Source organism: Miniopterus natalensis, chromosome 13, assembly GCF_054644295.1.
Source record: "Miniopterus natalensis isolate mMinNat1 chromosome 13, mMinNat1.hap1, whole genome shotgun sequence".
Lineage (NCBI taxonomy): Eukaryota > Metazoa > Chordata > Mammalia > Chiroptera > Miniopteridae > Miniopterus > Miniopterus natalensis.
The window spans coordinates 42192162-42209773 of record NC_142093.1 but is presented as its reverse complement, the minus strand read 5'-3'; the positions used below and the strand labels follow the sequence as shown (position 1 = coordinate 42209773).

The 17612-nt window shown below is 46.9% G+C and overlaps 1 protein-coding gene across 1 annotated transcript in view; it reads left to right on the top strand.

Moving 5' to 3' along the window:
* Positions 1-10070, top strand: part of TACR1 (tachykinin receptor 1) — a 127187-nt gene extending 117117 nt beyond the window's left edge. Inside the window, exons 3-5 of the mRNA XM_016202509.2 lie at positions 6414-6564; positions 8691-8887; positions 9779-10070. Coding sequence (XP_016057995.2) covers positions 6414-6564; positions 8691-8887; positions 9779-10070 — 640 coding nt within the window. The remainder of the gene's footprint in view (positions 1-6413; positions 6565-8690; positions 8888-9778) is intronic.
* The last annotated feature ends 7542 nt before the right edge of the window (positions 10071-17612 follow it).

The following is a 17612-nucleotide window of genomic DNA, read 5'->3' as shown; positions in this document are numbered from 1 at the left end:
AGGGCTGGCACCCGAAAGGAGAGATGGATCAAGAAAACAGAACAAAAGCCCAGGATCAGAGCCAAACATATACATGCGTGTGTAAGGTACAAGTGCAGCTTCAAATCAGCAAGGAAAGGATGGCGTATCCAGCAGTGGTGCTAGTAAACAATCATTAGAGAGAAAAATGTGGAGCCTTTTCTCATAACTCACCAAATAAATCCCTGAGACACTGAACGGTTAAGTGCAAATAATCAAATAAATAAATGGGAGAAGTCAAGGCAAATGTTTTCATCCTCTGGGTGTGGGAAGGGCCGTTCTAAGTATGACAGAACCCATAAAGAGTCCCTGCAAATTAATAGGGGCAATATCGACACCCCCAATGTAAACTGAGTAAGTTATACAAGCAAGCAAGTCACAAAAGAAGAGATGACAGTGACTAAATAGCACACTTGTAAAATTTCAGTGTACGCTGGATCAAGAATATTAAATGCAAAGTAGGGGACCATGCGTAAAAGATGGTGCTGTCAAAGACTAAAAGCCATGCTGATGCCCAGAGAGCCGTGCAGAGGAAAGGGAACCCTCAGGAAGTGCTGCGAGTGGTAGAAATTGGCATATATTTCCTGAACAGTGACAATATATATCAAACCCTTAAAGGCACTTCATTCCAACTGATTGATTCTTGGCAAATAAGAAGGAGAGCAAAGACATATATTTGAATATTATAATTATAGCATTAACTAAATATCAAAGCATAGTAAATAATTCAAGTATCCAATTAGAAGACTGGCCAAACAACCTCCATAAACCAGGATATTATTAGTCATTAGAAATTTTATCATAGAAATGTATTTATTGACCTAAAAAAGCTGTGACATAGTGTTAAGTTTTTAGAGTAACCTAAAATATGTTTGTGAATGTACAACTATAAATCTGCGTGCATAAAAATATAGGAAGATATTAATTGGTTTTATTAGAAATTGATGGGATGGGATTATAGGACATTTTAAAGGGTTTCTTTTAATGCTTGCCTATAGTTTCAAATCCACAGTGAGTAGATAGAACTTGTGAGAAAACTATTGATTAAAAAATGAAGAGGTAGGAAGTGCTCAGGCCTCCGGACTCTGCCTGCGGGACCCGCGTTCAAGCAGATGCTGGCAGAGGGCTGCTGCTGGCTGGGGAATGGGCCAGGGGCGATCCCAAGTGCCCTCCAAAGCCTGAGATGATGCCTGTCCATGAAGCGGTTCCTTGGTGCCAGTCCGTGAAGCGGATTAAAGAGGCACACCGGGGGCTCTGCCTCCAAGGATGAAACCATCCAACCGAGCAGATGAAAAATAACAAGGAGCCTGGAGAGCACAAGGAGATTCTGACCGCGACTGCAGAAAGGATGTGCTTTCTATCCTGTCTTGTTCTCCCGAGGGGGCAGCACCATGGGGGGGCATTTTATGAACCCAGTTTTTCCTTGAATCAAGTCCTGCTCTTGAGCTGTCTGTCTTGCTGGTCACCTGTCCTGAGGGAGGCCGACTGGAGGCCGACTGCCCAGAGTTTATGGCTGGACGCAGCTGACAGAGGTGTCATCCTGACCCTTCTCTGAAGAACAGAGTGAAGGCCATGTGCTCCCTGGGTGTAGTGACCAACGGGAGAGGGCCCAGAGAGCTTCGTTCCCACCTTTCCGCACAGTCACACGGTGTCCTCCTTTAGCGGCTGCCCTGCGCCTCCCTTTCACAGCCCAGCGTTTTAAGGCACCCCCTGCCCACGTGCCAGCCCAGCTGCGCTAGCCTCTCACCCCCGTTAGAAGGCAACCTGCTCCTGACCTCCGATTTCCAAAACCATCGAGCAAGTTGCAGCTCTCCCTCCCCTCGGGCAGGCTCCGTGCCTGGGCTGTTCCCTCCCTTCTGCCCCGGGCCATGGTCACCCTTCTTCCCTCCCCCTGTGGGCTTGCCCGGCCCCCACCCCCAGGGGTCGGGCTTCCCCCTCACTACCCTCTCTCAGAACCGTCCTACATCTCCTTGTCCTCTCATGGTTTGGGGACACCTAAGGGCTCTGAATCTAGTCTCCAGCCCAGTGCCTTTGTCCCAGCTCCAGCCAGATCCAGACAACCAACTGCCAGCCCTCAAGGTCAGCATGGCCAGAAGAGCAACAGGCCTGCCTCTCCTCCCCGGTCCCCATACCAGGGACAGTCGGCCTCACTCTCTGCCATTTGCAGAGGCCAGAAATCCAGGTAAATTGCCCCTTCAGTGGCCAGCATTTCCTCCCAGCTACAGCACCCCTTGAGGTCCCCCCCCCCCATCCATCCTTTCTGCCATAGCCCTAGCTCGCATCATTGTCACTTCCTGCCTGGATCCCCGCACAGCGCCCTGAAGGCTCGAGCCTCTAGCCTTGCCCGCCTCCAGCCATGCCCCACAGTAGCCAGAGCACAAGTATCTGATCAGGTCACTCCTCTGTTTAAAACTACTTCATGGTTTCCCACCGACTTCAGAATAAATTACACTCTCCAGCCTGTCATAAAATGCCCTTCAGGATTTCACTTCTGTCCACCTTTCTGGCCAAGACTCCTGATGGTTCCTCACACAGCCATGTTCCATTCGGTCCCAGCCACACCACAGCACCCTCATCATGCCGAGTCCCCCCTCATGCCTTTGCACCTGCTGTTTTTCTCACCTGTGGCACCCGCCTCCTGCTTATGTATCAGGGCCTGGCCTAGCAGCACCTCCTCCAGGAAGCTTCCCTGGTCAACTTGATTGAGAGTCTCACTTCTGCATTCTCATTACTCTCTAGTTACTTAATAAAAAAAACACCTGTTGTGGTCAGGGTAATTTTTAAATTTTTATGTTCATGTTTATTTTATATATACTTATAAAGGCCCCTGACACCCCTCCTCAATGTCTCCACTCCCTTTGAAGAGGTACCTACTGTCAATCACTTCTTTGTCGCGACCACAGACAAAACTCCTGGCAAAAGACCAAAGGTGGGGACTCTCCTCTGTGTCCCCTCCTACAGGACTGCCAGGGTTTGGGGATTTGGCTCTAAAGTCTGGAATTAAAACCGAACCAAGAAATATATGGGTTTTGCTTTCCTTAACTACAAGGAAACCCAGTTTATCTGCAAAGAAGACAATTTTTTGCAGGAAGTAAAACGTCAAGCAGGTATCTAGCATCATGCTTGAAGAAGAGGTGGCTTGAGGGTTGCTGGAGGAAGGGCAGGAAGATGAAGCTGCTCAGCACATGTCAAATGAGGGCTGGCCAAGACACCCGAGATGCAAAGAGGGCTCTGGGGAAGGGCATGCTCCCTTGAGTCTATAGGACCAGGAGGTGGATTTGGCTTGTTGTTTGTGACCTAAGATGAAGTGGTGAAAGCTACAGGGCCACAGGTATTCACTCAGTTTAAGGAGCAAAGTGTCAGTCACAGCCAACAGCAGGAGGCTCAATGACAGTGACTCAGCCCTGCCTGCACAGGAGAATCCCCTAGGGGAGCTTCTGAAACTCGGATGCCCAGGCTGTGCTGCAGACTAGTTTTAAATAAGAAGCTCTATAGTGGGATCCACACACTGGAACTTTTCAATGCTGTACAGCCAAGATTGAGAGCTCCCTGCTACAAACCTGAACTTGCCCACGAATCACAAGGTGGTCTTGTTGAAATACACACTCTGATTTGGTCCATCGTGGTGGGGCCTGAGAGCATGCGTGTCTAACAAGCTGCAGGGTATCGCTGATGGAGCTGGCTTTATAACTACTGACCAGCATGTCACAGGGAGTATTCAAGAAAAAGGTAGAAGATTACGACATAGAGATATTGCAGAGAGGACTTATGCCTTGAATGGGGACTGGGATTGCATCCGTGCCCTTCAACCTCTCTGTAACAGCTGAAATCTTCCACCACCACCCCCAAGCCCAGCAAAGCAGAGCTGTCTCCTAGAGTGAAGGTGGTTAACCCAGAGCCCTGCCCTCTTGGCCTCCTTCTTCCCCCACCCATGGCACCTAGAGTTCGTTTGAAGACACCTTAGATACTGTTTCATAAACATATCTACCTTCATTTCAAATGCTGGGGATTATTTCAGAAAGTGGAACTGTTGCTGCTTGGACGATGAGGTGACTCCAGCCTCGTGAGCCCTAAGTGAACCTGGATCAGTGAGCACTGAGGTAGTAAGGCGCTGAGGACAGGAAGCTCTGCAGGGCTTGGGGCTGCTCTGTCTGTATTCAGCAAGTTTATCCTGCAAAACGTGTCAAGCCCCATTCGCTGCTTAGAGGAGAAAGCTGGAGGGAACAAAGACATGAAGCTGTCGCATGCAGGTTCCTTCTGAAAGTGCTGTTAAGTCCATTGGCAGAATTTAATGATCAAAAGCAATGCACATCTCATCAAGTGGGAACCAAACAGTCCCTTCTGTCACCATCTTTTGCAGTCACTCCTGATGCTTTCTCTGGCTCACTTCTGGTGCATCCCTTACCCCTGATCTCTTCTCCGGAGACACATATTAATCCTGAGACTGATAAAATCCTGCCTGGCAGGGAACCAGGAATATCAGAATCAAGAGCCAAAAAATGCAGGGAGCTGCACTAAATAAAATACACTAGGTTCATTGACCAACTCTCTAAAATAATAATTTTGGTAAGAAATAAAAGGACAGTTACTTCCAATTAACTATATGGCAAAATTTTTCCTAAAAGGTGTCAAGAGGGAGTAAATGCATTTATTTGCATATTTTTAATGACGGAATTTCATTCATTTGGCCTGCAATCATTTAGAATTTTTGATAACTTAGACACCGTTTAGATAGAGTATTTGCAATTTCTTTGTAAAAGGGGTTTATCTGAACAAGATTTAGGTGGCTCCCAAAGGAAGTGACAATACAGGGGGACCCTGAGCTCCTGGTGAGACTGGAGCACCCTGTCTGTGCAGAATGGCTGCGCTCAGCTCCACGCTTTGCTGAATCTGTGGTTAGTTACTTGAAAAGTCCTGAAGTGTCTTCAAGTTGCAAATTTTAATATTCAGAGGTCTGGCTTTGAATATTAAACTGTGGGGTTTTGCAAAGTGGTTGAAAACAAATGAAGTGTCAGTAAAGGAGAAACTGAGTGAATACGTGAGCTTCCCTTATTGGAAAAATTTCCACTGTGGAGCATAAGCATAAACAGGATGGAAGAAAATATCACTGGGTGGCTTTTCGTCAGAGCCAAGAGGCTGGTTCTGGGGTCCATATTCTAATCCCAGGTCCTCCTTTTACCGGCTGTGAACTTAGGCAATTTAATTAAATTTTAAACTGTGGTTCCTTCCTCTGCAAAATGGGATCACGATAGTACCACCCAATCATTTGTTTCCAGGATAAGATAAGGCCAGCAAAGCGCTTGGCATTGTGCTGGTCACTCAGTGAGCTCCAACTCCCTTATCTATGAATGCTATGAATACCATCATTGACATTATTAGCACAGTGACATAAACACCCCAAAGTATTAGCTGCTATTATTATTATTACTATTAGGAATGCTGAGTTTACCCATTAAACTCACATCAGGGGAAAGGGCTATAACTAGCCAGACATGCCAGTGACCCCCTGAGAAAAACATCCTTTCTCAAAATTCAAAAAACTTATTTGAATGTCCTACTTAGAGGGAGTCTTGTCTGAAACAGAATAGGATAAATTACGCTGCTGTAGCAAATCCCCAAAAATCTCAGTGGTTTAACAGTGAGTGGTTTAACACAGTGGTTTAACTAAGCAAAGGGTTAGTTCTTGCTCGTGTCCCAGTCAAACTCAAGTCAGATGCGATGTAAATTCCAAGTGGTGACTCAGAGACCCAGGCAGCTTTCATCTGGAGATAGGTTTTTAAGAACCAGACTTAGACGTGGCTAACACTTTGTGGCTCTTTCTACTGATTCTAGACTAGGATAAGTCCTATCTGTTTCCTCCAAGCTAATTATTCTTATATCTGTGACTCCCTTGGTCATACAGAATGGATCAGGGCTCATAACCATCGTGGTGGTTCTCATCTGAGGGTACTATCTGAGCCTAAGTGTCATCTGAAAGGTGTAAACTGAGTGGTACAGTCACCTCCTTCTTTCTAGAGTGTATGCTTATATTAATGATGCATTTTTTTTTTTTTTTGTGCTAGAGAATGTCAGCAATATTCAACTTAACATTAACTAAAATTGCCATAGGTATACAATGGATTCATTTCTCTTCAATCAATGTTTATTCTTCTTTTTTCAATCTGAACAGGATTCTTCATTATGGAAAAAGTCCACTAGAAAAACCTAAGTTGAAGAGATTTGCTTTCTCTAGTTTATCCATCAATATATCACCCACTCATCCAACGCAGATGGCAAGCCTCCGGGGGTGTGTCTTATCAGCCAAACTAATTAATGGCAAATGCTGAGGAAGGTGGCTGTCAAGCCTTGATCACCCTGTTATTTCTTAACCGACCCCTCCGGCTACCTTGTTGCAGGTATCACATTTGCGTGACTCTGCTGATCTACTTCCTCCCCCTGCTGGTGATCGGCTATGCTTACACCATAGTGGGAATCACCCTGTGGGCCAGCGAGATCCCCGGGGACTCCTCCGACCGCTACCACGAGCAAGTCTCTGCCAAGCGCAAGGTGAGCAAGGGACAGGGAGCGCCCACCCCACCCCAGCACAGGCCACAGGCTGGCAAGCAGATGGGCTCCAGAGCCTCAGGAGGCTCCACTCCGCAGGCACAAAACACCCCTGAGTCTCGGGAACAACAGAGGGAACAGAGGGAAGGGGGAGGGAGGGGATCCTTTTTCAATGTATTAGCAACCTGGGTCTGCCTGTACAGGCACGACCTTCCCACACCTTAAGAGTAATTGCAGCCCTGCCGGGTGTAGCTCAGCGGTTGAGCGTCAACCTAGGATCCTAGGAGCGGGGTTCGATTCCTGGTCAGGGCACATGCCGGGGTTGTGGGCTCAGTCAATGACTCTCTCATCATTGATGTTTCTGTCTCTCTCTCCCTCTCCTCTCCTCTCTATGACATCAATAAAGATATATTTAATAAATAAATAAATAGTAATTGCAGCCTGTCAAGCCACTAAGACACACACACAATTTAACTATGAAAGTATTAGACTTATTCAGTCCTATTTTTATTATTTATTTAAAGTTTGGCAGAATAACACATTCACTTGGTGCAAACATCCAAAAGTATTAAAAAGAGCAACATTATGATAGAGAACAGATCCGGGGCTAGGAGGGCTCGTATTGGGGGAGGAGCTCCCTATAAAGGGACAGCATGAGCTTCTTTGTGGTGACAGAGCAGCTCTGTATCCTGATTGTGGTAGTGTTTTCACTCATCTATACATGTGACAAAATTTTATAGGACTATACACTCAAAAAATGAGCAAGTGTAAAAACAGGCAAAATCCAAACACAGTCTGTAGTTTAGTTTCTAGCATGGCACTAATGCCGGGGTCCTGGTTTTGATCACGGGGTATAGTTATGTGAGATGAAGTCACCCGAGGAACCTGGGAACCCTCTGTGTTATTTTCGCTACTTCTTGGGAGTCTTAAATTATTTCAAAATGAAGAGTTTTTAAAAATATCACCCTAGCTGGTGTGGCGCAGTGGTTAGAGTGTCAGTCCCAGCACCTAGAGGTCATGGGCTCGATTTCCGGTCAAGGGCATGTACCTGGGTTGCAGGTTCAATCCCTGGCCTGGTTGGGACACATGCAGGAGGCAACCAATCGATGTGTCTCTCTCACATTGACACTTCTCTCTCTCTCTCTCTACCCGCCTCCTCCCTTCTTTCCACTCTCTAAAAATCAATGGAAAAACATCCTTGAGTGAGGATGAAAGAAAGAAAGGTGGAAGGAAGAAAGAAAGAAAAGAAAAGAAAAATATATTAAGAATCTTACCATGAAAAGGATCCCACCGTTCTAGGCCCTGCATCCACCCAGCTCCCAAGTGCACGTGCACGTTCACTATGGTAGCCACTGTTATTTGTCTTATTAATCCTTCCAAATATTATAATGCATTTATAAGCCAAATAAATATAAACTATCTTCTTTCTTCTTTTTTATGCAAATAGTAAATACACACTTTCTGCCCTTCCCTTTTTTTCACTTAATATCCAAAACACCTTCAAAAATCAATATATAAAGAGCTTTCTCATTATTTTCTTCCTTTTGGTACATTTTGCATAGCGTTTCATTGTGTGGAGGCTAGGTTATTCTCCACTGATTTATTGGGGAAAGAGGGAAGGGGTGCATCACTCAGTGTTCATAAAACCTTGTAAATCCCCTTTAAACATCTGATGCTCCCTTGCGGCAGCTGTTCAAGTCCTGTCCCTTCTCCTTCCATCCTTCTGGTCTCCCTTGGCTTCTCCAGTCATTGCCCAGAGGATGATATAACACAGTGATTCTCGAACACAAGTGTGCATCAGAATCATTGGAAGGAAGGGCTTATCAAACACAGAATTCTGGGTCCCACCCTCAGAGTTCCTTATTTGGTAAGTCTGGGTGAGGGGTCCAAGAATTTGCATTTCTGACAAGGTCTCGAGTGATGGCGATGACACTGGCTGTGGGGCCACACTCTGAGAACACTGAGGTAACCCAAGTCCTTTGGTACCACATTTAAAATGTCCTTCTTCCCTCCCAAAAGGGGTTATTATAAATAACTGTGTGCAGTGAGGGGATGGTAGGAGAAGAGAGAAAGTAGCCATGGGAATAAGAGAATGTGCTGGTGGTCTCACCTGTCTCGCCCTCTTGCAGGTGGTCAAGATGATGATCATTGTGGTGTGTACTTTCGCCATCTGCTGGCTGCCCTTCCACATCTTCTTTCTCCTCCCCTACATCAAACCAGATCTCTACATGGAGAAATTTATTCAGCAGTTCTACCTGGCCATCATGTGGTTGGCCATGAGCTCCACCATGTACAACCCTATCATCTACTGCTGCCTCAATGACAGGTGAGAACCCCACCCCCAGACTCTTTCCAGGGGCCACAAGATCATCTGTCTATATAACCACCAAGCAGCCAACCTAAATAAGCAAATCTGGCTGTGAGACAACAGGAAGCGGTGGGGACTGCAGCAAACTAATCACCACATTACTCAACCCCTGCTGATTATCACCACTGCAGGAATACAAGCCCAGAGTGGACATATCTTTCTTTTCTAAGAGGAACCAGAAGTCCATATTTTTGTGTGGCATCTTCTGACTTTTAAACACTGGCAACTAAGTCAATGGGGGTGGGGTGCACATAAGAGGAAAAAAGCATCTGTGGTTGATGTATATAAAGCAGGTCCATGAGATAGATCTAGTTTGTGACCTAGGAGTTTGCTCACTCTGCCCTATGGATTCAATGCACAGGGGGCTGTGCATGGAAACAGAGGTACAGAGCCGGTGTGAGAGTCAGATCGAGCAAGGCATACTGAAGGAACATGACTGGCAGAAAGTCATCTTTCAGACAGTGAACTACTGGAAAGGGAGGACTGACTCTTATCATGTGTTTCTACCACATGGTGACTAGCACAGTATCATCACATAGTAAACCCTTGGTGAATGTTGAGTTGACCCAAAGTTGGCTGACTCCACAGTGGAGACAACATAGTTCAGTGGCTGCCCTCAGGAAAGACACATTTCACCTGAACCCAGGTTCTAGTGCTGGATTTGACTTTAAGGACCAATCTTTACATATTTTTGGCCTTACTGTCTCCAGTTCTCAATTAATTTTAAAAATAATAACACAGAATCATGCTTGGGTGTATTTATGTGTTAAATAGCTGACGCAAAGGTGGGAAGTCCCTCTGAAAGCAGGCTGTCCCCCAGGGTTACCTCTCCACCTGCTCTTCCCCCAGGTTCCGTCTGGGCTTCAAGCACGCCTTCCGGTGCTGCCCCTTCATCAGTGCAGGAGACTACGAGGGGCTTGAGATGAAATCCACCCGGTACCTCCAGACCCAGGGCAGTGTGTATAAAGTCAGCCGCCTGGAGACCACTGTCTCCACAGTGGTGGGGAACCATGAGGAAGAACTGGAGGAGGGTCCCAAGGCCACACCTTCACCCCTGGACCTCACCTCCAATGGCTCCTCTCGCAGCAACTCCAAGACCATGACTGAGAGCTTCAGCTTCTACTCCAACATGCTCTCCTAGACCCCGGGGCCTTCAGCAGGGGCAACTACCATCGTCTTTGTCTTGCTTCCCTTCATGCATGGGTAATTCCTTGATCTGGAAACCATCTGAAATGCCCTAACACTGGGGCTTGTGAAAAGGGTCAGAATGGTTTAGGAAAAGCATTCCATTCTAGAGTCAAGAAACCTGGATTCTTCCCTGTCATTGCCACCCCCATGCTGTGTGACCCAAGGCAAACCATCAAACTTCTCTGAGCCTGTAAAATGGGAGATTTGACTAAATGTTCTCCACAATCCATCCCATCATTCTAGAATAAACTTTGGTTGCATGTGAGCACTCATTTCAAGATGAATCCTGCAATGCAGCAACAGACCGAACTGATCTGTTTGCCTGGAGCCTCTGTCTTACTTCAATAAAGTCGTTCTCAGTCATGCTCAGATTACCCTCCTTTAGCTGGTGGACGTCTTCACATGACAGGGTGAACAAAAGAAGGAACCACAGAAAGTCTGAATGAGAAATTTAACCTTGTTTTCCATGCACTTCTGAAAAGAAGACAAAGTCTGCCCCTTTTTGGCATCTCAATATTTTAGGACATTTAAACATCATGGAATTGAGAGCCTCAGATTCATCTGCATTATGTCCCTGGTGACTGTCCTGAGCAACTGATGCAGTCAGAATGTGTCCATGGATACCAGCTGACGTCAGCCATGGACCAAGAGTCAGGAGAGCTGTGCCATACTTCATCTGTCTGAGCCTCTCTTTCCTTATTTGTAAAACTATGGAACTGAAATTTTAATATTCAATAGTTTGATAATTGTATGAGTTTTTTGTTTGTTTCACCCCCCCCCCCCAAAAAAAATGGTAGTCTCAGAAAAAATAGAAGAGAGTCTGGTGACTTAATACCGAGCTCCTGCAGAAGAATCAACTGCTGAGGCCATGTGACCACACCCATATCAAACATTCTCTGATTTATCCTAAAATGTGAGTACTTTTTTCTCCTGGAAGGTTTTAGCCTTTAACAGAGCTGAGGACTTGGTGTCAAAGCCTGCATCTTTCCACCAGGTTTTAACAGACTGAGCCTGCAGCTGGAGATAACATCAGGAAAACAAATTTGTGGGCTCCCTGCTCTGGCCTTATGGGTGTCTTAGGACAGAGGCACTAGCATCCAGCATGTGCTCAGGTGCCCAATGACCAAAGGGGCTGCACACTGCAGCAGCACCTCTGGGCAGAAGACACCTTGCATCTTCCCTTTAGACTCTCTGAATCTCCCCCTTCTTGCCCCTATGGCTTTGCTGGCCCCCTGTCTATAAAAAGTGAGACAACACACCAACCCTACAGGACAGCTCATCTACCAAGAGTCATGAACTTAATGCGTCATGTCCCAGTACAGCTTTGGGATTTCCATCAGGTGAGCATGCAGTTCCCTCCTGTCTCAAAGATCTGTGCTCTGTCCCAATGAGGCTGAGAGCAGAAGCCTCATGTAACATCCGTGAATGTCCTCTTCACCTGAAGAAGGGAGGCACATGTGCTGCATCCGTGGTGTGGCAGGAGAGCAGCGCTGCCCACAGGGTTTACAGCCTCACCAGCCCTGCTGGCTCTAACCTTACTCGGCCGCGGCACGCCTGGTGGGAATTGGTTAGCAACAGCATAAGCCAGAAGGACCTGAGAATCATACTCTGCAAAGCCTCATGGGAAGGATCAAATAAATTAAGTAAAGCCAGCTCAATGCAGATATAAGAATAGAAGACATAATTTAGGGGCAACAAAAGTCAGTGCTGAAAGCATTACTCAGACTTCCAATAAACAATTGTGCCACATATGGATGATACTGAAATAAAACATCAACCACAAAACAAGAGGTCATTGATCATTTAAAAAAGCAAAAAAGAATGAATCTTTTCAGAGGGCTTTAAAGAACCAGCATGATTAAGAGAAGAACCTAAGAAGAAAGTGTCAAGGACTTGGGGACATACTCTCTGTGGAAGAAGTTGGAGTTGAATTCAATAAGGATTATTGAGTACTTGCTCTGGACTTGGCCCTGAGCTGGGGGCACACAGCTCTTTCCACTCTTGAGAGCCTGGCTAAGTCACCTGTCCCCATGGGTCGAGGCCACCCAGCAGACGTGAAGGTAGTTGAGATGCCGATTCTCCCCAGGATGCTAAAGACCTGCACTCAGTACATGTAACCGAGCCAAGGCTGAGACCTTCAGAGTGCCTTCTGCAGTGAGAGTTAGTTCTCTGAGAGTCAGTCCAGGGGACCTAGTGAGATATGGTTGGACAGCATCGTCACTGCACATAATTAGAAGGACGGTGGGATGGTCCTGACCAGTTTCAAATATGGCAAAACATCCCCTCTGAACTAACCCAGCAGGCCTTCCTCCAACCCACTCTCCAACACGTATTTAACTTAGAAAAAATGTCATCAGCTCCCACATGTGGGAAACGCCATGTTTGCATTGTGCATGGGGCTCATTCTTATAGAAATGTGTCACCCTGTGTTTATCACCTACATGTTTTTCCGTGGTGTGCTGGTCAGTAGTAATAGAATATAAGACATCATGGGGCCAATCTTTGTTGTTACTTCCAAACTATGGGATCCAGTTGTTCTCGATGTGTTCTCTGTATTGTGCCAACCTCCCTTCCTCATTCTTTCACAGAGGAGCTGGTGTACATCGTGGACTCACAGTCAAACCATAGTAATCGAGGGATGGGGGGACCTTTATGGGAGGAACTAAAGGGGGGAGTCCTTGTCCCCCCTCCCATACCATAATGCTGAGACATGCTGGAACTTCCTTCCTCTTAGAAGGACTGAGGGGACTTCTAGGAAAAGGGACTCGGGAGCTTACCTTGATGACTTGGCTTTCGGGAAGAACCCTGTACATGGAGCAGGGTCATTCCTGAACTTTCTGGTTTCCAGCCTGGAACCCTGGAAAGAATTTCCGTACAGAAATAAAGTATGTGTTTGACTATCTCATGCCTCTGTCTTGTCTTCAGGGACCCTCAGCACCCTACAGGAGGCTGAATGGGGTAGGACTCTGAACCCTAATAACTTGCATAGTCAGAAGATGGAACCCAACACCCAGCAATCTCCTAACTCTGTGGCAAAATGAGTTGACAAAATGTGGGGGCTGTTTCCAAATGGGGATCTGGGAAAGGAAAGCGGGACTGTGTAAAGTGACAGTGATGTCACCTGTGAGAAGAGCTGTGTCAGTTCAGGTCCTCCCAGAAGCAGACATCAAGGTGGAGTTAGAAGCACAAGAAATTTATCAGGAGGGCTACTTGGGAAAGATAAAAGAGGAAGGAAGCTGGAGTAGGCGGGGGAAGCCTGAGACCACTGTGCAGATCAGACGCCTGTGGAGAAACGGGGAGAGGAGGAGTGGGCAGGAAGAGCCTCAGGTGGGGCAGCTCTGAGGAAGTCTCAGCCTGCCGAAGGGCTGACAGACAGTATCATGGAGAAGGCCCGCGGTGGCAGAAATGGCCAGGCCTGGTACCCCCACCTGCTGGGTCACAGCCGGGTGCTCCCTGGGGAAGGAGTAGTCTGGGTTTGCCAGCTGAAGGTGCATTAGCTGGCAGCCATCAGCTGGCTGCGCTCCCACCCCTGGTTCTCTCCTGAAGGGACATCGGGCCAGGACCCCCACAACTGCCACCAGAGCTTTGGTCAAACTCCTGTGTTTGAGGACCATGTCAGGAGGCCCTTGGTAGGATTTGAACCATGGTAGGATTTGAAACTGGAATGAGACTCTCAGTCAGCGTGGCAGCCTGCATCTGACTTCCTGGGGCCTTTGGGGCCACACGGCCCCATGTCACCTCTCAAGCCCACTCCCTCAAAAGAGCGAGGAGCAGCTGTTAGCAGACTTACGATGACAAAGACTGTAGCAGCACTGAAAGGAGGAGCGAGGAGAACATACTCAGCTACCCAACGTATTCTGTATTAGAAATAAATAATAAAGATGTTTTTGTTTAAACTAAGGCAGCTTAAACTGGGTACCTGGATAAGCTTCAGTGAATCCACAAATCCCCTTCAAAATCCCTACAAATCGTATGTAAAACAATGTGTGTGTGTGTGTGTGTGTGTGTGTGTGTGTGTGTGTGTGCGCGCAGTAAGGGATGAAAACCTGAGTCTTCTCAGGACTCATTCACCCTTGGCTCTCCAGAGCAGGAGAGAAACTAAGCTATTTATAGGAGAGGGGCGAGGAGCCGTGAGGCCGTCAGAGCACAGTGAGAGGAAGATGAGCCCCAGGAGAACCACAGCGGCTGCCTGGAAACAGCTTTGGAACAAAATCGTAATTCGCCTCAGGCTCCCGGGGGAGTTAAAGCTGTAGAACGTCATCAGAGATGTTTGTGGCAGTAAAAATATCAAATTTATGATTAAGAGTTGGGTTCACTCTTCTCCATGGAAAGATGAGTCTTTGTCAGCTAAGGAAAGACTAAGCTTAGTTACAGGTCAAAAAAATAATCCCAGCTGTGGAGCACGGACACTCCTGTAGAAATGCAAGGCCGTTTCACTTAGTTCTGTGTAAGCACAAACTACACACTGGGGACGCTTGGCCTTAGGAGCCACCCTGGGTTTGGTGATAACTCCCCCCAAGGCTCCTCAAATCCCTTTCATGGAGTTACATGATCTCCTCAGCTCTGGAACCGGAGAGTAGGGATTTCAGTCAAGGCCCCAAGCCAAGGTGAGCAAGGTAGAACCCACCAATAATGTCCCTCTCCTTCATTTTCAAGGTGAGGGTGGCATCTGACTGCAGGAACTGCTCTTCTGAACCCCACAGGCCAAGTTCTGAGATGCCTTCATGTATCTCTACCAGGTTCAGGAAAGAGGGAGGTGAGGGAATGAGGCCATGGGAGGAAGGCATTCCTCACAAGCTACAAATTCAACACACAGTGGTTGCAACCTTTGGCCCTGGCTTCCCTCTCAAGCAGAGCAGCTAGCAGAGAAAAGGCTACAGATTAGAAACAAGTGACTAAAGAACATCAGCACTGACCTGAGCCTGGTGGGTGGGCTGCCCTGGGCCCGGCACTCTTGCATGGCACATTAGCCATGTACCTCTTGCCAGCTTCGAGGAGTTTCATAGACAGGTTCAAACCCAGGTCCTCTGCACTATGTGCACATGTGTCCTTTCTCTCTTTTCTCTTCTTTTCCTGTCCAGCTTCCTTTTGTTCTCTACTCTTTAGTCCAACATTATTCCCATCCTTGGAAGCCTCTCCTAATACTGTCTCTGCTGAGATCTCTGGATTTTCTCTCCACGATGCTGGATGCCCTGCTGGTGCACTCATTCCTAAAGAGAGGATTTTGTATGAAAGTTAGAGGCCACCATCCCCAGCAAATCCCCCTTTTCCATCTCCCCAAATCCTCCGTTGCCCATTCATACTCCCCGTTCATCCTCTAAGCCCCAACTCCCACTCATCCACTTTCCCAAGCTGAGATGGCTCTCAGGGAAGGGTTCCTGTCTTAGCTCCAACACTTATAAGAAGCAGCTGAAGCAACAGATCCAGCCTCTAGGCTGAACAAGGGGAACAGCAAACTAGAGGGTTCCAGTGCTATTGTCTTCGAGCCATGCCAACATATGGATTTGAGGAGCAAAGTAAGTGCATGAAGAGGTCATAGACAGAGTGGAAGAAGCAGGGCACACTCACTGCCCATGAGGCTCTTTCTAGGTGTGATTTCTTCTCTGCCTTTTGCTGACTCATTGATCCATGCCAATGGCTCTCTTGTGCCATGACCACCACCTGGAGAAGTACCTATTTTGGTAGAAGTGTCTGATGGGATAATAATTACTCCTCAAAGATGGCAGCCACAGGGGCTAATCCAGCCAATCCAAAAGAGATCTTGTTAGAGACCATTAGGAACATGGTTCTGGTTTTTTGTTTGTCTTTCATCTTCAACCAATGATATGTTTTTCATTAATTTTAGAGAGAAGAAGGAGAGAGAGAGAGAAACATTGATCAGTTGCCTGCCCTAATGTCCAGACTGGAAATCGAACCCACAACCTTTCGGTGCACTAGACAATGCTCCAACCAACTGAGTCACACTGTCCAGGGCTCGTTCTGTTTTAACCTCAGAAATCCGAGGACAGTCCAAACACTCCTTCAAGAAGAGACACAGACCTTTTCAGTTATTTTATACCCATAAGGATTTGGCACCTGATCATTCCACTTCATCCCCTGAACATTTGCCTGGCACCCATGATATAGCAGGCACTCTGTGGGAGATTTGTAAATATGACTTTCAATAGCATGCAGTCCTTGACCTCAAAAAGTTCACAGTCCAGAGGGGTAGACAGACATTCCGTAGCCCAGCAGGAGGAATGTCAAAGCAGAGATGCCAGGAAGGGCTCTTGATGTCACAGCCCACCAAGCATTGTTAAAAGACAATGTTTTCCAGTGTTTTCCTCCACGGCAATGCACATGTGCTCACTCACTGAAAATGTTTGCCCATTGCATTGACTTACTTCCAAAACCTCCTAAGTTTTCTCATATCTGATGGATACCTTTGCTTTTTCAAGGTTGTGAACTTCTAAATTCCAATCCTCTTATTGATGATTTTTTAGCATTTAGTCTAATGTTGATTTTAAATTCTCCCAAATTAAAATCCAGTCCCTCAGCAGTCCCAGTAGGATGTGACCACCACCTCTACTCCCATCTTCCTCTGGGTTCCACATTAAGGCCACAGGATTGCTCTCTGCTGCCCTCTGAAGGTTAAGGATTTAAATGAAGTACCAAACACTGAGGCTACACGCACTTTGTCAGCAGATGTGGAACTCACTTGGAAGTGGCCTAGGGATAAGTGTCATGACCATGATTTCCTTGCTCCTGCGCATTGTTTGGGTTATGGATTCAAAGAAAGGAAGACACACAATAGAACATGGAGGGCCTGGAAATAGGGACTTGTCATCATGTACATATAATCACTTCCACTTCTTTTCCCAGCAGAACTCCCGACCCAATCATAGCAGCTGATCATGGGGCTCCACAATGGACCCCTCATGCTCTTCTCCATCCCTTCTCTCTAATATGAAGTTCCTACATTCCTAACTGTGAAGGGCATTCTGCTGACACCAGGGTGCCCCTGTGCTGTTGTTAACATTCTGGTAAGGGTTGTCACTATGGGAGTGAAGAGCAGTGGAGACCCATGCCCACTACCTGGAGATATGTAGAGTGGGGGCACAGGCTCCCAGCAGCTTACCAGAAATGCCATGCAAGGTCCTCTCTTTAAGAACAACAAGATTCTCTGCTTTTTATGCTGCTGTTGATACCAGGTTGTGGTGGGGCTGGCTCAGTTGCCCACCTAGGGCAACACCTGTGAGACAGGAGGCACTCTTTTTGTGTTGGATACTTTAGGTTTTGCAGGGCCACTCTTGGTTCCAATCTACATTGGCCTTGGATTTGTAATTGAATGCCATGTCTCAGGAGCATCAAGCCTTACCAGCTTCTAACCCTTACTAGTTGATTGTCATGGATTTTTTTGTAGATTTCCAGTTAAGAATTCAGTCCCTGTGTCTCCTAAGGGACTAACAATAAATCCCCAAAAGGATGACTGGAGTAGGCAAAAGAGAGTGACTCA